Consider the following 13618-nt stretch of genomic DNA (forward strand, 5'->3'; position numbering starts at 1 on the left):
TATTTGAAAATAATTGTTTTATTGAATAAATGTATATAATAATTTTTTATCAATTTTTTAGATTACATAATTTAGAAGGGTTTAATGTAAATGATTCATCGAGAATCTATGATTCATTTATCAACCAAACAACGTGTTTATCATTCCTATGTGCATCACTGATCAGACATCATGAATCAGTTTCGTGAGTGGAAGCAGGCCTTCATAGATCTCAGGATGGAGAGAGAAATATGTTGCATTGTCTAAATTATTTAAGTTTCTGATAGATATGTGACATTGATCTTTAGCTTCTCAAGGCTTAAGAGAGAAAGTTACATTCAAGTATGTGACATCAGGATAGATCATAATATGTTATATTAGGTTCAACGATGGCCATATCGACAGCGTACCAGCACGTGGCTCGAGGGGTGCTGCCATAGCCCGTCATGCTGGAAAGCTCCATCGATGAAGGCGTTGTCGTGTCCCATGCAGAGATGCCCTAGCCCTAGCCCCAATCCGAGGAGGAAGAAGACCTCGAACAGGTCGGGGCGGGTGAATAAAGAGTTATGTTGCAGATCCGCAAATAGGCTAAACACCTTGTGGTAGGTAATGCCAAGTTGGCAAATAGTTTCGACAAAGCTATGATCATGTGGTGCAAGATTACCTATGCATACAAGACTACAAGTATCATATATGGACAACATACAGGTATATCACATTATTTTGAGCATAAGCTGCAAAGATAGATACTCAATAAGATAGTCTACATGTATATTGACTTCCTATGTATGCTTCTTCTTTTTATTATTTCACTTATGATGGATATATCGAAGCTCGAATTTTTGTTCTTATCCAATTTATTGGTTCACTTTTTGCATACATTACTCTAGGCATATGCCCTTTATATTAATTCTATTTCTGTTTTCCTGTAGAATGTGATTTTATACTTTAGAGAACTTGCAATTAAATTATGATATTTTACAGTTAAAATTTTTAAAAATGCTTAATTACCATTTATTATCTAATTACCATTTATTATCTAAATTCTAAAAATATAATCCTGTGAATTTCATGACTGAGTGATCTCTTTAATACTCTCTTATGATGATGAAAACTCACCACGTATGGGTCTGTAATGACAAGTTGGCAACCTGACGACTTGACAAGTGCAATTGGAATGATTTAATACAAACAAGAGCCATTTTTGTTTGGTAGTGAACTTATTTATCTACAAATCTTGATTGTATCTGAAATGTTGATTGTGGGCCTTAGAACTTTGTTGTCAAGCAAAGCCTTATTCCACATTTAATCCCTTGACATCCAATATAGTACATTTTGGGTTGTTTAATTTCTGTTTTTGCCTTCCTAACTTTTGATTTTGGTGTATGAAGGACCCTACGGCAAGATTTTGAATCATATACTTCCTCGTTTGACAAGGACTATGCATGGCATTTATTTCGACAAATTGTGGAAGGTCTAGCACATATACATAGCCAGGGAATCATCCATCGAGACTTGACACCTAGCAACATATTCTTTGATGTTCGTAATGATATTAAAATTGGGGACTTTGGTCTTGGTAAGTTTCATGCGCTATTTTCTTTTGCTTGTTCATCATTAGTAGCATGAGGTACTCGCGCTGTTATGACCTAAAAGACTTAATTTTCATTATGCCCTTGTTTTACCATATTCTGTCTTTTTTGCAAATATTAGCTAATTAATATATCTGTAACTTTATTATTGAATATGATCAACAGCCAGACCTTCATTTTCTAAATTGGTAATAAGATTGATACAAAAAGAACTCTGAAATCCTTATTACCAAAATGTCCTTACTATGATGATTCCTGACTTTCCATGAATGCTTTAGGTATTCTATGACTCACTAGTCCTAGAGACTGTAAGCTCATCATAATGACAAAGTTTACAATAAGGAGGGTTCTTTCAGTTTTGCATATAATAGATAAAGGCTTGCGACCTGTAAATTTGTAAGTGGAACATCTATTTCTTGTGGTACAATTTGCAACAAATTTATCCATGGGCAATGGTCATTCTTTCTTGCAGATATAAGAAATTAGTGTTTTCCAAGGAAAAATACCTGTTGTCAGTTGTCACATCTCTCTTCAATTGGTTTAGATGAAGTGGTTTCTTCAATCCATGGGAATGTGCTGCATTTCTTCTCTTATAGATTTTTGATCATATTCAAACCTAGGTAGATTAAACACTAAATCCCAACTCTAAATTTCTCATTGTTTTCAGCGAAGTTCTTAAAGCTTGAACAGCTGGATCTTGATCATCCTTTTCCTACTGAGGCAACTGGGGTCTCAATGGATGGAACAGGTCAAGTTGGCACTTATTTTTATACAGCACCTGAAATTGAGCAGAAATGGCCACAGATCAATGAAAAGGTAGTATTCAATTCTTTTGTCATGATTAATTTCTTCACTTGGTTTTCCATTTGGACAGTAAAAGTATGATGACAGAGGATTTCTATATCTGGCCTAATATGTGGATACATTATCTGATATACTGATTTTCTTTTAGTGCTGAGCTAGTCTTGTATCAATAGTAGAGATATTGTGGTTTTCTCATGCAGGTTGACATGTATAGTTTAGGTGTTATATTCTTCGAGCTGTGGCACCCCTTTGCAACAGGAATGGAAAGACATATTGTTCTTTCTGATCTTAAACAAAAGATTATTCCACCTTCCTGGGCTGAAAAATTTCCCGGACAGTCAACTCTACTCTGCCGCTTAATATCTCCAAGTCCCTCTGACCGACCCTCTGCTGTTGAGCTTCTACAACATGAATTGCCTCCAAGAATGGAAGATGAATGGTTAAATGGTGAGTGGTGGTACCTTTGGTTGAGCATCTTTCAGATGTCGAACAAATACAGCTGCTCAAGTTGTTTTTGCTGCATATGAGGGAATTGTTTTGTAACTTTGTTTTGGCATTAACCATTTTTTCGGAGGTCATCTTGCATGCTGATATTTCATTGATAAGAAATGATGTCACAGAACTCTTCAGAGATTTTTTTTTAAACTAGGGATTTAAATGGCACTTGGAATTGTGTGCCAAAATTGGGCTTATCCTGCGCAGCAACGAAACTAGTGTTTGTGAAACAGAGTCACGGCTTGTGGCCTTGTGGGTATCACATGCTAAGTTATGTCGGTTTTAGGTTGGATTAGGGTTTGTTCACCCCAAACCCTATTCAAACTCTCTTCTTATTCTTCTTCCCTCCTCTCTTTCCCATGTGATTCCCTAGACATTGCAGCCCCTAACCAATTTCTCCCCTCCCTCGGCCTCATTCTCTCTGCATCTGCCTCCGCTCCTCCCATGGTTTGAAGTTTCACCTGAGAAGGAATAGCTGCGGCTGAAACTTATTCAAACCAAAAGTTAAGACTTATTGTTCAAGGCCGAAACCAATAAGATTTCTATTTTTACCTTGTTCTCTGATCATTTTGGTTGAGACTGATCTGATTTGTCTCAAATTTCTTGTCCATTCCAGGAGTCAAAATCCAAAACCAACTGAAACTCTTTGGACCATGTCTCCCTTTTCATGGTACTAGTTCTATGCTGGGGGAACTGACTTATGCCGGCAGGGAAGTGGCATGGCACAAGTAGTTTTGACGGCACGTTAATCCTTTACTTGAAGCACATATTGTGTTGTTAATAGCTCGGGGATTATAGTTGAATATTTCATATCATAAAGCTAAAGCATAAAGCATTAAAACTCAGAATGATTAACCGTATTGTCATGTTAGTTTTGTTTTATTCCAAAATGAGCATTATTTTCATCTGCAACACAAAAAGATGTAAGGAGTTATTAGCTTGGGAAGTAAGACAAGCTCATAAGCTGCTAAAAGCTTAAAATACCATGTGTCAACATATATGGGGTCAAGGCATTCATCCTTGCACCTGTGATGAGGTAGAAGCAAGGTTTGCTATAAGAGCATACTTCCCACAGAAAAGAAACAGTTATTTTAGGACTTGTTAAGGGGAAGATTGGTCTCCTCTAGGTTTTGCTCTAACTGGATGGAATATTTATTCTAGTTGGATTCGGTTGTCTCATCTACCATCTCTTTCCATCTGTGGCATCTCTTTGCTTGTCCTATGTACCTTTTCTAGTGTCTCTTTTTTTTTCCTTGAACTTTCCTTTCTCCATTTCTTTTACTATTTGCAATTTCAGACTTTTAATCTGTTTATTTGCTTATAGCGGATTTAACTGCTGCTAGCACACCTCGTCTGACAGGCTGTTGTCATAGTACATACTGATTGGCACATCATGTGGATACCATGCTGACATAGTAAATATTTTAGGAACCTAGAATCACATAAGCAACACAAGGTTGTGTCAGTCTTCTTGTATCGAGCCAGCCTAGATTGTGCTGCCTAACACTTAGATCCATGGTGCTCTTTGGTTAGCATGATTTGTATTATCACAATCCAAAATCAGAATTATGATCAGCCATATATCTCAATACACTTGAGATACACGAAGCCTTAACTAATATTTTTCTAAGTCCCAAAATGACAAGAATTTAAATATAAACAACTAGAATCAGAAATATTAGAAAAGAAATTTTATGAGTTAACAACTATAACTCAATGAGTATAATTCACTCAAAAGCCAAATAAATCCAAAATTATAACTTTAAATAAAATCTAAATCTAGCGATATAAAATGACAATTCCATGAAGCATGTTCTTAACAATAATAATAATAGCACTTCTAATAATAACGTAAATGATAACTCATAGCATGCTTCGTGTCAATATGTTGAATTTTTCTCAATATTAATATTAATATTAATGTCATATGTCTCAATTGGGATTATGCCCGAGCCATATCAACTAAAAGTCACCACAAGATGTACTCGAGTTTTTTTCTTATAGTTAATCCGATTAGAGTTACTAGGAAGGTGTCACTATGTGATAAACGCACCCCGTCTCTTCTCCTAAAGGTCACTAGGATGTGTCACTATGTGAAAACACAATTTGTTTCTTCCACTAACGATAGGAAAATATTAGTCACCTCGGGTAAATTTTTGATCTAGCCTGGGGACTATTTTTTAACCATGTCGAGTTACCTAAGCGGATAATTTACTGATCAGGAATAAGGTTTGTCTCCTGGACTATTCTCTAACTACACTAGAGTCACCTAAACGAATCATATACCGATCAGGTATATAGGTTCATTCCCAGTACTTCAAGATTTCTTAATCGTGCTAGGGTCACCTAAACGGATCATATGTTGATTAGGCATACTTCTGTTCCTTGTATATCAAGGTAGACTTGAGTCACCACAGGGAGATGCACAAAAAATATCTAGCCTGTGTCTATTCTCAAAGTCCTACCACGTATCAATTATGTTTTTTTTTCACTAATATTCACTATCATTTTAATAGCTATTTGCACGAAGTATAGCAATACACTGAGTCATATATTTTGCACACTGAATATAATAATTAATATGCACACAGAAATATAATAATATATTTCCACATTGAATTATATGTGATCTGATTAAAAAACACTAAGTACAAGACAAATAAATCGAATAAATAAGTGAGTGAACTCACTCAACTAAGTCTAAATCAAATCACTGAAATCTCTATCCCATGCGCTAAGAAAGACAAAATCACTACCTGCGATGCTTTTGGTGTTGTTCTCTCACTCCGCCGACTCCTCAATGTCTGAATCAAATAATGGTGGCTCTAACGAGGTAAGGATGTAGAAATAAAAGATAAGAAAAAGAAGTAAGAAATGACCCTTTTATCTCTCTTTTTTTTGTCGACGCCCTTTTTTTTCCTTTCTTGTTCCTCTCTAATCTCTCTTACTACGATCTTTTATTTTCCTCTCGATTGCTACAGTACCACCCCAACCCTCTATTTTCCTCTCTTTTTTATTTTCCTTTTTTGTTGCACAACTCCTCTCTCTCTCTAGGATTTTCTTCTAGGTCTCCCTTTTATATAGCTAAAAAGAAATATAATAAGAGTTCTATTAAGATAATGATTCTAATATCTTTTCTTAGTTAAAGATATACCTAAAAAAATTAATTTGATTTAATCATTGTGGTACATATAACTAAATAACCTACTCTTATTGTGGTACATATACTAGTTGCAAATTTTATAGCTCCTCAATTGTTGTAATTTTTTTATTGAGTTCCCCGTCATTAATCATTTTACTGTTTCCACATATTTTGCATGACTCAATACTGAACCAATTTGAGCATCACTCTGATTTTAAGAGCAGCCCCTACCTGTTGAAACTCTCTATATTAAAGAAGAAATCAAATTCATTTTCTTAAAATATTATAATTGTCAATCTGTCAGTTCTGTCCTCTTGTAGACTGGACAGTAGCCCTTTATATTTAAACATTACTCTTGTCTTCCTCTATTCTCTCTTTACATACCATTTCTACTTCTAGAAGTCAGTCTATGCAACTGCAATAAAGCTGCATATGCATGTTACAGTTGCGTTACCCCATGCGGACATTGAATAATTTGCTCATTGCTCTCAGAGATTTGATTTTGATTATTCATTTTCTTCATAGTTAGTTTATCTTCTTACAGTGTTAATTTGTTTGACACTGTCATTATTAAGTTGCAATGTGATCTTGTTTCTTAAATAATGCAGAAAGATCTTCTCTGATTTTATGTTGATTATCTTATCTGTCTACTTTTGTGTAATATTACATTGTCTAGATTATCATTAACTTTGTTTGGACACGTTTTACACTCATGCATCTGCATACTACATTGGCTGGCATCTTTGCTGTTTGCATATTGCAATAGCCTTTTAGTACATAGCCGAGGATTATAAGCTAACCCTTAGCTGGTCCTGCATCATCAAGTTCTCAAAACATAACATTGTCATGGCCCCAGAAGCCTGAACATAATTCATATTTTGTTCTGTGCAATGCATTCAACTTGCTTGGGCATGTGTTTTGACATTTTAGATGTCTCTTCTTGATATACCAACTTGTTACAATTATAATGCAACTGATTTGGTAATTTCTTGTCATTATCTACAATTATGCTTCTTGTGCAGATGTACTCAGAACAATTCAGACGCCAGAGGACACATATGTTTATGATCGGGTTGTCTCCACCATTTTTAATGAGGAGAGAATGATTTTGAAATCTCACCGCCAGCATGATGACAGTGCAAAATTGATGAGAACTGAGTGTTTTATACGATCAACTGAATTAGATACTGAATTTCAAGACACTGTTGTTGAGGTTAGCAAGGATGTCTTTAAACAGCATTGCGCAAAGAGACTGGACTTGTCACCCTTGAGCATCTTGGATGGCAGTTATCCATTTAATAGGTTTGAGTTTTGCTTCTCCTTGTATCGCCTTTTATGATGACTGTAAGATGATTTTGTTCTTTGCTTGATTTTATTATGGAATTTCTAATTCATAACATTTCACTGAGAAGGAAGTCGGTCAAGCTTTTAACTCAAGGAGGAAATATGCTTGAGCTTCGTCATGAGTTACGCACACCATTTGTTATTTGGATAACTACAAACCAGGTACTCAATTTATGAACTTGCTATATACTCTTGAAAGTATGCAGTAGACATGTGACATGTTAATGTTCTTATGGTTGAGTTGATTCCACAACAACAATGGCTGACGGACAGAGTAGGTAGTTCCAACTATTTTGGATGAATCATATTGATCATTTTACTCTATTCACCTCTATTTTGGGGTGTTTGGTTGTTTCATCTGCTGATGCATGTATCTGGGGTTGCATCATGCATGTAACTGGTGATGCATATGTATGGTAATGTTATATATGATCTAATCCTAGTAAATGATTGTATGGGTGGCCTACAAATTATGCGGGGTTTATAATAATCAAGTAGTAAATAATTTCACTAACTACATTGTTTTACAGTAAATTTTCATTAAATATGCATTATTAATACATCTTTTATATTATATTGTCGTTAATATTGCATTACTATTATTATTATCATTATTATTATTAGAGGGCATCACTTGAAATTCAGCTTTTTCGGAAATAAGGGTAAGTCTCCCCATACAACTTCCCTTCCCAAACCCCTTTGTAAGAAGAAAAATCATGCATTGGAATAAGATTCATAGAATAGTTATATATTTTAGATTTATTGTCTATTTTTCAACAATGGCCGTGCTGACCGGCATGCCCTGTGCCGGTCGGCACTTACCATGTTGCCAACGTGCCGGCACGTGGCAAGGGGAGAGTGCCGCACGGGCACCCTTCGTAGCGGCAATCCGCTCGCCATCGAGCTTTCGTCGTCGTCGACCTTACCGCTGTCATTGTCCGTCGTGCTAGAGAGCTCTGTTGATGAAGGCTTCGTCACGTCCCACGTGAGGGTGCCCTAGCCCTAGCCCCCTCCCAAGGAGGAAGAAGACCTCGGACGAGTAGATATGGATCTGCAACTTAACTCTTTATTCACCCGCCCGAGGTCTTCTCCTCGGGCTGGGGCTGGGGCTAGGGCATACTCGCGTGGGACACGATGATGCCTTCATCTTTGACAGCGAACGATAGTGGCGAGCAACAACGATGAGGTCAAAAAGTGAAGCGTCGTTAGTCTCCCTCCTCTTTCTTTCCCCCTCTCTTGCGGCACGTGTCGTGCCGTATCGTGCCGGCCTATGGTCGGCATGGGTTGTGCCATGGCACGACTATCCATGATGTTTTCTATCACTTATTGATTCGAACTATTAAGGACAGGACAAAAAGTAGCTTCTGTCATGGTGTCCGTTCGCAATGTGCAGAAGCCATAGTGCAATCTTCCATACATCAACATGCATCTTGGGATGAAGCATTCTGCTAGCCACCAAACAACAGGATCTGGCCTGCTATATCCTCAATTGCTCCCTCAGGGTGTTTTAGATTGAATACATGATCATAAGAAAGTAATCTGAGACTTCAATAGCTGGCTAACTAAACTCTATTAATGATTGATTATCTAATTTGCTTAGTTGTAGCTTCTCATAATTTTATAGTCAGTTATTGAAGCTTGAGTTGTAACTTTATTTATCATTGCATCCTCTTCAATAACTGTCAATCTATTGAGCTTTAAGCTATTTGACTGTACATATTTGTTTGAGGGCAATAAAAAGTAATCTTAAAATAATCACGCTTTCTTGTTATTTTGCATATATTGTTGCATGTTTGTATGTACAACTTCACATATAAAATTGGAGACTATCAGGACCTACAAGTTATATTGATCATGAAACTGCGAACTCTTCTTATAATCCTGTTTCTTCTTCATTACCCTTTTTTAATGGAATAATCAATGATTTTTCTTCCATAATTCTCTTATTTCCTGTTTCCTGCAGAAATCATCTTTCAAGCATTATGAAATATCATGGGTTTACAGGAGAGCAATTGGCCGTACAACTCCTAGTCGTTTCCTCCAGGTCCTTGCTTTATTGATGCTAGATGCTCCAATATTTTCTTTCCCTTTTACCATGATCTATGTTTTGCCAATAGTTATAATTACTGGTAAACTTCTGTCGCTCGTAGGGTGATTTTGACATCATTGGAGGTGCTTCACCAATAACTGAGGCCGAAGTAATAAAGGTTTTTCTTTTAATTCACTATAAAGCAACATATTCACAGCATGGTTATTTTGACTTTGGTGGAAATATCTTGAAGAACTCATTAGCAGACATTCATTTTTCCACCTTGATCAGATCAGATGGAAGATCTCTTCCTGAAGAGTTTTCTTACTTTCACATAGCATGAAATCTGATCTCTGTGAAGCTTTCGTTTTGATAGAAGACTTGGATCTTCACCTTTTATATATACAAATGTAAGAATATATAGAAAGTCAGAAACCTCGATGCCTACTGAAATTGCATTATAGGGTAATGTGTTAAAACATCAGCATATCGTGTGGGCTTGTGGAGGGCTATCAAGTCTTATTGACATCAAATCAGTTCTCATCAACTTTTTTTCATAGTTTTGTGGAGTGTGGACTGTATTCTGGCATTTAGATTACCCTGAGTCAGCTTTTATGATAGCTAATTAATAAAAAGTTCACTTTTTCTATGGGTCGATTAGCCCTAGTGGTTTCAGGATTTAGGGGATTGCAAACTCAGATCTTATCTTTCAATCATTGTTCAGCTTCGAGCAATCTCCTCTTGTCCGCCGACATGTTTTCGTCTACTTGTTTCTCATCAGCTTTTTTCATAATTTTGTGGAGTGTCCACTGTATTCTGGCATCCAGATTACCCTGAGTCAGCTTTTATGATAGCTAATTAATGAAAAGTTCACTTTTTCTATGGGTCGATTAGCCCTAGTGGTTCAGGCTTTAGGGGATTGCAAACTCAGATCTTATCTTTCAATCATTGTTCAGCTTCGAGCAATCTCCTCTTATCCGCCTACATGTTTTCGTCTACTTGTTTCTATGAAAAAGTTGTCTTCAGTCTTTTTATGTTCATAGTTGTCATCTCGCCGACTTTTGTTCCCCTGACTGATCTAATTGTATCAACTAAACTTCAAACTTTGCTATGCCGAGGTTTGGACCTTAGCTTTGCATTCATCGAGGAAGAGGAGAGATCCTCTTAGGATATATTGATGTTTCTGAGCACTTATTATATAGAACTTTAGTACTTAGTCAATCTCATATTTTGGTATTTGTTTCATCTCTTGCAATTGCCAATCCTGGCTTTATAATCTATTTTTTAGATGATTTCTCGACCTGATAAATCTTTAAAAAAGAAGAAAACATGTTGTTTATCTCAATAAGTAGTCTTATGCAGTGATGGCCGTGCTAGTGGCACGTGCTGTGTCATGCCACTATCGGCACAGGGCGTGCTGAGCGGCACCCCCTCGTGCCAATGGCACGCCCCTTATAATGTTTTTAATAATTTTTTCAGGATATTTAGAGATGTATTCGGGTCTTTGGTATGTCAATCTTTGATTTTTTTTTGGTCTAAATATATGTATTAAAATTTAAAATCTACATTACAATGTTTTATCTTTAGATTATTTTTGTAAATAACCTATTTTATTAAAGAAAATAACAGTTGAATATAAATATTATTCAACACATAATATGATTGAATACATTCATTAAAATTAATATTAATGATTAAACACTCCATAATATGATTGAATACTCCATAATATAATTGAACACATAATAACATTCAATACATAATTAATATTAGTTCAATAATTAAAACTAATATCTAGTTAAACGTAGAATGACGAGGAGGATCAAAGACTTTATTTGCTAGCACAAGAATAACACGGTAATATTGCATTAAATACTGTCGATATTCTTTAAAACTTATCCACTGATAATATTGCTCATTATAACGTCTCACATAGTCTTCATAGAAATAAGAATTTTATAATTCTTCGATGATATGATATGGATATTGAATATATACGGAAACGACCGATACAGGCGCAGGCACACCATAAGCATATGCAGATTGTGAATATGGAGTATAATAATGGTGTTGTGGCTCTGGTGGGTGTGATTGATATGATGGTAATGATGATAAATTCATATCATCCTGTGGGCGCACCTCTCCTGATGTCCTGCTACTTATAGACTCAAGTCCTTCCCTCATCTGACTATAATCATATTGAGCTTTAGATGGTCCCTTTCCTTTCTTCTATCTCTGATAAATTCGGCTTTGTGGTTGTCTAGGTATAGCAAATGAATTGTCATTCCAATTTTAAAAAATGACAAATAAGTTGTCATTTCAAAAATGACAAATGATAAAAGTTAATTGATGGAAATAAGAAAAAGTAAAAAAAAAATGGGTTCTACATGTCATATCATGTTTGTCATGTTGTTAAGAAAATAAGTAAAGTAGATTTGATAAAGATTGATCAAAATAGAGAATTTAAAAAAAAAGTCTATATTGGCACATAACCGGCACGAGGCTGTGCCAGACGGCACGTGGCCGTGCCGGACCGGCACGGATCGGCACGGCTTGGCATGGGGGTGTGCCACTGGCACACTCTGTGCCAAGTGCCGTGCCTCTACTGGCACGGCAAGTGTCGGTCGGCACGGCCATCCTTGGTCTTATGTGACTCTTAGTTTGAGATTGTGTAGACTACTTTTCAAATTTTAACTATTAGTTAGTGCTACTTGCTACTTTCATGTTGTGAGACCAAGCATCCTTGCCTTAACGAGTTGTATTTTTAATTCTTCCAGTGGCTTTTGATATTACATGGCAACTTGTACTGTTTATCCTTATATTTAAAAACTCAAATCAGCTGGGTGATTTTAGGTTTGAGAAGATAACAAGCACCCAGGATATCCTATTGCAAATATATGAATTTTCTCTCTCTACTATAATGTGCCAAAAACTAGAGTACAGTGAAGCATGGATATGGCATATTAGTTGCCATGGCCATGTCTGAGCATTTGAAGTTATAATGTATGTGCCCTTGTGAATAGGTTGCATCTATCTATATGCATATAATAATTTTCATTTTTCAAGGGGTTTACATGAAAATGCAGTTTTCTGATCAGTTTAAACTTTGAATGTGAACAATTATAATCTGTAAGAAGTTTGTTGTGATAAAAGCATTTTCTGTTTCAGTCTGTGTTTTGTACAGATGCATTCATTTTCTTAGATTATTGATTCCCTTAATCATACTTGAATCTTGATCTTATTACACATATTCTACATGAAGGATGGAGATTGAGAGTTAGAAAGCATATCATCTAGGAAACTATATATTCTATTCTTTTACAAACTAATGACAAGTTTGGTAACCTACATGCTAACTTTTAGGTGGCAATGGATATTGGGAGATGCTTTTTCCATTCACATTCTATAGACATCCGATTGAATCATGGCCAGGTCTTGGAATCAATTTGGTCTTGGATAGGAATCACAAGTGAACTGCGGCAAAACGTAGCGGAGGTACATCACTACCACTTACCACTTACCACACACCAATAAAGAAAGAAGCATGCTGACAATTCTTTTGTTTAATGCAGCTTTTATCCTTAATTGGGCCATCCTCTCCTCAATCTACTAGTCGGAAGTCCAATTGGAAATTTATTCGGCGACAACTTTTACAGGTAACCCATGATAATGTTTTCAGATAATATCAACTTGCTTCGTTAAAACGTGGTATAGGAGGTTTGCACAAAATATTGGTGCAAATAATAATAATACTACCCTATAGCCAAGGATTAATTATTTTCTTCTTTTTCAAAATGAATGAACTAAAAATATTGTACTTAAACTTTTTCTGTTTTTCTATCTTTTGTAATCTTATTTCTTGTGTCCTATACTCCTACTAGTCATATTATGCTTAGACTTAAAGTTGGTATTATTGCAAATGCCTCACACTGTACATATAGGGGTGAAAAGGGAAAACAAATCAAATACACATTGGATAGTGGTAAAACCAGGGTTTAAAATTTTGGTATCGGGTTTGACTACTAGAAAAAACGATATGTATCAATCGTATTGGCCGCTAGTATTAGATCATACCATGGATGGCCATGCCATGGCATGGCCCGTGTCGACCACCGGCCACGCTGCAATAGAGGAAGAGAGAAAAAAAAGGAGAGAGACTAACGGTGCTTCACTCTTCGACCTCATTGTCGTCGCTCGCCACCGTCGTTCGCTGCCGGAGATGAAGGCGTCGTC

At 36.2% G+C, this 13618-nt stretch overlaps 1 protein-coding gene across 4 annotated transcripts in view; it reads left to right on the top strand.

Annotated features, from left to right (window-relative positions):
• Positions 1–13618, top strand: part of LOC140794995 (eIF-2-alpha kinase GCN2) — a 59864-nt gene that overhangs the window by 23737 nt on the left and 22509 nt on the right. For all 4 annotated transcript variants that reach the window (XR_012110240.1, XR_012110239.1, XM_073147351.1 and 1 more), the window contains 9 exons: positions 1371–1558; positions 2239–2387; positions 2576–2822; positions 7035–7314; positions 7425–7518; positions 9320–9400; positions 9507–9563; positions 12749–12880; positions 12958–13041. Coding sequence is in view for 2 of the 4 variants with exons in the window: in XM_073147351.1 (XP_073003452.1) it covers positions 1371–1558; positions 2239–2387; positions 2576–2822; positions 7035–7314; positions 7425–7518; positions 9320–9400; positions 9507–9563; positions 12749–12880; positions 12958–13041 (1312 nt within the window). In the remaining 2 variants the exon portion in view is untranslated. The remainder of the gene's footprint in view (positions 1–1370; positions 1559–2238; positions 2388–2575; positions 2823–7034; positions 7315–7424; positions 7519–9319; positions 9401–9506; positions 9564–12748; positions 12881–12957; positions 13042–13618) is intronic.

Source organism: Typha latifolia, chromosome 9, assembly GCF_019914945.1.
Source record: "Typha latifolia isolate L0001 chromosome 9, TyphaL0001v2, whole genome shotgun sequence".
In the NCBI taxonomy this organism is placed as follows: domain Eukaryota; kingdom Viridiplantae; phylum Streptophyta; class Magnoliopsida; order Poales; family Typhaceae; genus Typha; species Typha latifolia.